At 59.1% G+C, this 7,684-nt stretch overlaps 1 protein-coding gene across 3 annotated transcripts in view; it reads left to right on the forward strand.

Annotated features, from left to right (window-relative positions):
* CD6 (CD6 molecule) overlaps nucleotides 1–4,213 on the forward strand; it is a 38,358-nt gene extending 34,145 nt beyond the window's left edge. For 2 of the 3 annotated variants that reach the window (XM_045063152.1, XM_004770379.3), the window contains 5 exons: nucleotides 148–270; nucleotides 1,845–1,916; nucleotides 2,123–2,377; nucleotides 2,700–2,801; nucleotides 3,328–4,213. In XM_045063152.1, coding sequence (XP_044919087.1) covers nucleotides 148–270; nucleotides 1,845–1,916; nucleotides 2,123–2,377; nucleotides 2,700–2,801; nucleotides 3,328–3,392 — 617 coding nt within the window. In that variant the 3' untranslated portion in view covers nucleotides 3,393–4,213. The remainder of the gene's footprint in view (nucleotides 1–147; nucleotides 271–1,844; nucleotides 1,917–2,122; nucleotides 2,378–2,699; nucleotides 2,802–3,327) is intronic. The other variant, XM_013044698.2, reaches the window with a different exon arrangement.
* The last annotated feature ends 3,471 nt before the right edge of the window (nucleotides 4,214–7,684 follow it).

Below are 7,684 nucleotides of genomic sequence, written 5' to 3' on the forward strand. Positions count from 1 at the left end.
GGGGGGAGCTTGGAAAACCCAGGCTGGATGGTCTTGTACAAGACGGGCTCTCCCTGCCCCTCTGTCCCTGGCCGCCACTCCCCGCTGCCTCTCCCTGTGCCTTTCTGCCACCACCTGGCCACGCCCCCGACTCTGCTCTCTCCTCAGTTCCCCAGCTGCCCGTCCAGGTCCAGGCCCCACTTCCCAAGGACTCGGACTCCAGCTCGGACTCAGATTATGAGCACTATGACTTCAGCGCCCAGCCTCCCGTGGCCTTGACCACCTTCTACAGTGAGTGCCTGGGCCGGGGCTCCCCAGGGGGCCCACCGGCCCCAACCAGGGAGAGGGTCCTGTTGGCTGAGGGCCTTCAGTGGGGTCCACCTCATCACCCCTGCGTGCCCAGTGACCTAGACATGGTCCTGCACGGAAGCTTTCCAAGTGCTTTGTGACCCTAGAGACAACTCCATGTCTCTAGCCTCATTTTTTTCTACCTTTGTCTTTGGCCATGTGGGGTCTTCAGACCCGCCCCCGACCTCACCTACAGGGGGCTGCGTCTGTGTCGGACCAGGAAGTCCAGGAAAGAGCCACACTCAGATGGCTTCTCACGTGCTCACACCCCTTCTGTGTCCCATCCTGCCCCTCGCCTCAGCCCTCCCCCTCCCTTTATGGCGAGCCCAGCTTGAGCCTCTTAGCCGGCTTTTCCAGCTCTCCTCCCTGCCCGCCGGGGATCGGAGCAGGACAGACGGAACTCAAGGCAGGGCCCCCGCAATGCCAGAGGTTAGAGCAGAGAATCTCACACCTATGGTGTGACTCCTTTGGGAGCTTGTCCAATTCTTCCCAGCTCGCCCCAGGACCCAAGATGTAAGTTGGGATGAGAGTTTGACTGTGTGTGACCGAAGCCCCAAACGGCAGTGCCCTGAGCAGTCGGCAGGGCCCCAGGCTCCGGCTTTCTTGTTGTTGTGCAGTCCCTAGGACCTCGCCCTCCTCCACATGGTCCAGAATGGTTCACTGCCATGCCCACATCCTGGGCAGCAGGAGGGCAAGGGAAGGTGGGGTAGGGCGTACCCCAAAAGGCAGGATGCCAGAGACACTCACATCACTCCCACTCATAGACACACACACACACACACACAGGCCAGAACTTAAACACACCAGCTGCAACAGAGGCCGGCAGACAAAGCCTCCGTCCTGAGCAGCTATGTACCCAGATAAAGGCCAGAGGCTCTCCCGCTCCAGGAGGGGAGAATGGATATAGGGGACAGCTAGCCGTCTGTGCCTCACCTGCTGAACCAGGGCCTCTGGGGCGGGAAATGAGTAATTCCATCAGCCACGCCATGAAGCAGGTCCCGAGAACCTGCTATTCCACGCCCAGGCCTGTAAGAGGCAGGACCAAGAGTCCAAAACCCTACAACCCTGTGACTCAGATTCAGTGGTACAGGCCCAAGAGCAGACTCCAAGATCCCAGACACTCAAGTCCTTACGATGCAACAAATGCACGGCATCTTCTCTGTTCTGAAGCGAGGGTACCCCAGAGCCTGGGAGGAGAGGTTTCCAGACCTTCTGGCTTCTGCTCCAGGAAGGATCCTAGACGGGGCACTATCTGCCCAGAACCTCCGGGGCGCAAAGCCAGGACTCGCCCTGTTTCCTTAAGCAGAAGGCGGGGTGGCTGCCTGACCCCAGGCTGGTTAGAGACTGGTCTAGAACAAGAGCTGGGGGTCTGATGGCAAATGCTAAGCCCCTCTGCACCCCTGGGGTGGTCCTTGCACACTGTTCAGCCTGAGGGCACTGTCCCAAGTCACCGTCTCAATTCCGGGCTCCTGGAAGAGGTAGACCTGCACCCCTCCTCACCAACCCCCTGCTTGTAGATTCTCAGCGTCACCGCGTGACGGAGGAGGAGGCCCAGCAGAACCGGTTCCGGATGCCCCCCTTGGAGGAAGGTGAGTGGGGCCAGGGAGGGGCGCATGGAGACAGTGATAACAGCTCACCCCGACAAATGCCAGTGGGAACCCCTGTCCCTCCGTCCAGCAGGTCCTTCCTGATTCTAAAAGTTCCTCTTGACAGTTAGTTCTTCCTTGAGTCTAATTGAAAGCCCTCTGGAGGCATTGCTGCTGCTTTCCTCACCATTCCCCCTTTCCTGGGCCAGGACTGGAAGAGATGCGTCCTTCCGAGATCCCACCGGTCGGCACCGGACACCACACGGCAGACGCCCCATCCGTGGGCTCTCAGCACCGTCCCAGGAGCAACAGTGGGTCCAGCACCTCCTCTGGGGAAGATTACTGTAATAGCCCCAGCAGGAGGATCCCTCCGTGGACGCCTCAGGTGTTCTCTGCGGAGAGAAGCCCCCTCGTGGAGCAGCCCCCCAGCCTGGAGCTGGCTGGCTCCCGAGGTACTTTTTCAGGTAAGCTGGGCCGGGAGGATTCCGTGCACACCCCAGCATCCCCCCCACCCCCCCGGGTCCTACAGCCGACCTGGCCGGAGCAAGCATAAAGCTGGACGCCCTGAGCCAGGCTGAGTCCAGGATTCTGGCCCCGGGCTCTGTGGCCCCTTGCTGTGAGACCTGGGGCAAGTCTCCACCCCTCTCTGGGCCTTCATTTCCTCAGTCACGGTCAAGTCAGGAACTTGACTCTTGTGAGCCATCAGAGCTTCCCAGCTCTGGCAGCTCCCGCGCTGCGCTGGCTGTCTGCAGGCAGAGAGTGACCGGCTCTGGGTGTCTCCGGCAGGGCCCTCGGCCGATGACAGCTCCAGCACCTCCTCCGGAGAGTGGTACCAGAACTTCCAGCCGCCGCCCCAGCCCCACTCGACGGAGCAGTTCGAGTGTCCAGGTGCCAGCGGCAAGGGAGGTGGTCCTGGAAGGGGGAGAATGGACAGGAAGTAGGGGGCGTATGCGTGAGGGAACTCTGGATCCACTGGATTCATTAGCCCAAGAGGGAAAGTAGACAAGGAAAGGGATTTTTTTTTAAAACAAGAGTATGAGGATGTAGGAAAAATGGATGTGGATGGGACAGAGAACGTTCCAAAGAATGCCTTGAGAGGAAGTGAGCTCCCCATTAGTAGAGGCATTCAAGCAGAGGTAACCGATGGCCCCTTGGGGGAGACTGTGGTAGCAGGCAGTGTGCCAGCAGTCAGGTCGCCCGTCTCCTGTGAGCGTGGAGACTACAGCCCTAAACGGCACGGCGGAGGCTCCTCCTTCTGGGCTGACATTCTAGCAAGGGAGATGGTCACGAACAAGATGCCATGAAGGGGGTCTGGTCACTGCACCTCACACAGCATCGCAGGGGAGGGCTGTGTCCCATGGGACAGGAGGGGCCGTGACCAGCCTCCCACTGACCCGAGCCTCCGGCCACACAGGGTCCCCCGCCGCGCGGCCTGACTCCCTTGACAGTGAGGACTACGACGACATCGGTGCAGCCTAGGCTGGGCCCAGCGAGACCCCAGGGGGCTCCCTTCTGTGGGACTCCTGCTCTCCCTGCCCCCACTCTCCCACCCCGCCCTCCCACATCGTCCCCCAGGGGTTCACAGGCCTTCCCTGGAGAGATCTAGGGAAAGCGCTCACCCTGCCCTCACCGCTCAGTCTCCATCCATCAAACAGAAGCTACTGGCCCAGGCCTCCCTCCACCCCAAACAGCCCCAAGGTGGAGGGTACTGCCTCCGGGAGGTAGTGAGCTCTCTGTCTCAGGGATGGATGAGCAACCTGAGCCACTTTTCAGCGGCTGCGAGGAGGGGTTGTACTGAATGACTCCTGAGGCCCCTCTTGATACTCGGCCGTCTGAGCCTCAAACAGCTCAGGGCCCGGAGGTACTGAGCGAGCAGAAAGGGGCCCCATCCCGGGGCTGCTCACCGGACTCCCTCTGGAGACACTGGGAACCCATCAGAACACAGCCCTGTTCTGCACGGACAAGGCCTGGACAGAAGATCCTTACTTTGAGCTTCCTGTGGCCTCCAAAGATGCCCTAGCCCAGCTGCCCCAGAGACGCAGAGTCGGGCTCCTGGCCCCGGCGGGAGCAGAAGCACAGAGTCGTCTGCCAGGAGGGGTCCAGAGGCTGCACTAAGCCCCCGTGCTCATCTGTCTGCTTGGACTCCTGGGAGCTTCCCCGAGGAGCACGTGACTATGTGGTGTCTCTCCCGGAGCCATGGACGTGTCCAGGCGGCCTCCAGAGAGAGGCCCAAGGGCTCAGAGCCGGCTGCTGATGTCCTGGTCTGAGTGTCCTGAGATTAAAGTCATTGCTGAATAAAACCGGGCCATAGAGTGACATGTCCTTGAGCTTCTACAATGCCCAGGCCTCTGTGTATGTGTTTGTGCATGTGTGTTCGTGCGTGTTCCTGTGCGTGTGTGTGTGTGTGTGTGTGTTGTAGGGGTAGCCCTATCCATCAAACTGGAAATGTTAGGGACCTGGAAACCTCCCATGGCCCAGGGCCATGAAAAATGCTGGGGACACAGGAACAGGAGGACACGGGGCCTGCTTCCCTGGAGGAGGTGGAGGAAGACTCACAGGCCTGTGCGTTCAGCGGCCGGCTCCCAGCCTCTTCTCTGCCCCACTCAGGCCCTGGCTCACTGGCTCCAAGAGTTTCAGAGTCATGCCGGGGGATTTGTATGCCCAGAGCCACCTGGCAAAGAATGGGTCCCAGGCCAGGAGGAAGGAGCTGGCAAGGAGGCGGGCGTATGGACAGCAGGGATGGGCTAAGTTTGTGTCCTCCTCCATGGGCTCTGAGGCTGGGAATTCAGCCCGGCTGCGAAGGCCAATGCCCAGCTCTGCCTTCGGGGTGAGGGCTGGGGGTTGGGTTTCCCCAGAGCAGGCAGGTGCTGGAGGAGGCCTGGCTCTGGATCCTGCCCTGCGGGGCTGAGTAAGGCCCGTTTTCCGTTCACCTGTCCCAGAGGTGGAGACTAAGCTCGCGCTCCCCAGGGCAACCGTCACAGGATGTGGTTGCCGGCGATGGCCCCCTTCTGGCCCTCTGCACCCTCCCCAGCCAGGCCGGGGGATTCCTAGGGGAGGAACCAGTGCTGGGGTGACGGGGGTGGCCTGGCGTCCCAGGATGGTTTGCGCAGCCTTTTTTGTCAGACGGCCGGGGTTTAAATCCTCTCTGTGTGGCCACTGGCAAGCCACTCGACATCTCTGAGCCTTTGCTGTGAGGTCTGTCTGTGAGGCAGGCACCGCGGTGCCACACAGCTGGTTGCGAGGCGTAGAGGCTTAGCAATCAATGTTCTCTCTCGGTAGAGGCGAAAGAGCTACTTGAAGGGAGAAAGAGAAGGAGAAGAGAAGACCGCCAGCGATCCCCAGAGGGGTGCCCGTGCACTGGTGCTGTTTGGGGAGGCACGGGGAGCATCTCACTTTCCAGATGAGGACACAGAGGTCTGGGAGGCAAAGGACTTGTCCAAGGTCACTCAGAATTAATAACTGAGTCCCCATTCAGCCCCCCCTTCCCTTCCCCCTCCCCCGGGGCTCAGACCTGGAGATGGAGACACCTTCTGAGCTCTCTCTCAAGCCACCTCCCCTTCCCTGGCCTCCTCTCCACCCACCCACACCGGTCTGAGAGAAAATGATAAACTGAGACAAGTCCTCCCTTGCCCCGGGGGCCTGGCTGCACTTCCCCAGGGTCACATAAGTCAGGGGAGCTTTCTGACGGCTGCTGACCAGAGCCAGTCCCCTGCGTTGGGTGATGGGGGCTGCTCACAGACAAGGCCTTTCCCAGCCATGACTATGCCTCCAGGGGACTCAGACCATTGCTTCTGGAGCCAGACCCTCTGCTGGAGGTGGACAGGCAGAGATCAAGGACATCAGCTTTGATCCAAAGGAGGGAGAACAGGAGTTGGGCAGGGAAGTCCCAAACCTAAGCAGGTGTGCTCACCTCTACTCTTATGAGACCAGGCATTACAAAGGGCCTCTAGGATCTAGGAGAGGAAACACCAGGATGTTAAATGGGTGTGGCAGCTGAATCAGTTTCAGAAACATCGATGGGGCAGGGGGCGGGGGGCTCCATCTGAGCAGGGAGGCCCTGCAGGAATTTTATGGCTCTGCAAGCCAGTGAGACAATGAGCCCAGGGAATGGCGTCCAGGAGAGCCCCTGACCCAGCTGGAGGGAGGCCATCTGGAAAGACCTTTATCTGGGGTAGGGGTGTGGGCAGTGTGTCTGAGGTGGGTTGTAAAAGATGAATAGGAGTTTGCTGTCAGTGGGAAAGGGCATTCCAAGTCAGTGGGATAGCATGGGTAAAGATAGCACAAGAAACCAGGTAGCTCACAAGGTAAAGGGTGGTCCAGCCTGATAAGAGCAGAGGCTGAGAACAGTCCGTTCTCATACTGGCTCTATTTTGTAGGTAAGAAAACGGAGGCCCAGAGAGGTTAATTAAAATACCCAAATTGCACAGCTAAAAAGCGACAGCTTTTCTGTGCTGTCTGGATTCAGAGTCTGAGCATTAACCATGGTACTTCCAACAGAAACCTGTTCCTGCCCCTGTGCCCACGGGAGCACAGCTAGAGCCCCAACCTAGCTCTGAGGTCTGGAGACACTGGCCTGTCTGTCCACCAGCAGCACAGACACGCTGGCTATAGGGATTCTGGGCTCAGGGATGGAGACTAACTCACAATCTGGGCCCCTCTATGGGACCATGGTCTACGCTGGCCCTGGAGCATGAGAGGACAGAGACCGAGCCCTCGCCGTGGGGAGACACACAGACGCCAGCAGCTGTGGTGTGCGTGGGTGCAGGGGTGGCAGTGACGGTGGCCATGAGGAGCTTTGGCTACCTGCCAGGCATACGTTATTTCACACAATCCCCCTACGGGCTCTCGGAGAAGGTACTATCCTCCCTACCCTGTAAGTAAAGAAACGAGGTCCAGAGAAGCTAAGTGACCAGCCAGAAGCCACACAGCGCGGCAGGTGGCACAAGTTTTCTACCTAACTCCAGAGCCCCGTGTGGAACCACAGCACTGCACAATGGGGGCCTCTCATGGGCACATTTAACCCACACGCCCTTCCCCGTATGTGCTCGGCAGCAAAAGAGAGCCCACAGCCCCCCTCAGTGAACAGACACGGAAGGGAGGAGGGACGTGGGAGCTGGGGGGCCCTCTCTTTCCCCAGAGCGCCTGGGCATCTCGCCACTTTAGTCACTAACAGCTCGACTTGCTCACGCACAGTGAGCTTGAACATGAACCCGTCCCTTCATCGGGGAGATCCAGCGCGGGAGGGAGCGCGGTCTCTGTTGGAGACATGCAGGACGGGCTCAGACACCAGAGGCTTCCTCAGGGAGCCTGCTTTTCCTTCCCCGCCTCCCTCGCGCCTTTCCTCCCTCCACTCCTCTTTCTTTTTCTCCTCCTTTCCTCTTCTTTCTTTTAAATAGTGAACAGTTGCCTGGTTCAAAACTCCAAACAGCGCACAAAGGCTGAGCATGAGAATCTTGTCACCCCGCTATCTGCCCTCTCCCCTGGCTCTTGCCCCTCCCCAGGTAAACAGGCTGGTTTCTCTGCTGCAAAGACAAGCAAATACGAGTGTCTCTTGCTTCCCCTCACCCCTGCTTACTGAAGAGAAAAAGAAAGAAAGAAAGAAAGAAAGAGAGAAAAAGGAAGGCGTTCTAACCACACCCCTAGGCTCCTTGCTCCTACTCACTTCCCAAGGCATGCCAGAAAATTCTCCTGAGGGATTATCAGAAGTAATGTTGGCCACATTCAAGGTTTGTTCCCCATGCTAGCCAAGCTCACAACCTCTGCTTCTTGTG

This window comes from Mustela putorius, unplaced genomic scaffold (genome assembly GCF_011764305.1).
Source record: "Mustela putorius furo isolate JIRA1106 unplaced genomic scaffold, ASM1176430v1.1 tig00000127_pilon_pilon_pilon, whole genome shotgun sequence".
Classification (NCBI taxonomy): domain Eukaryota; kingdom Metazoa; phylum Chordata; class Mammalia; order Carnivora; family Mustelidae; genus Mustela; species Mustela putorius.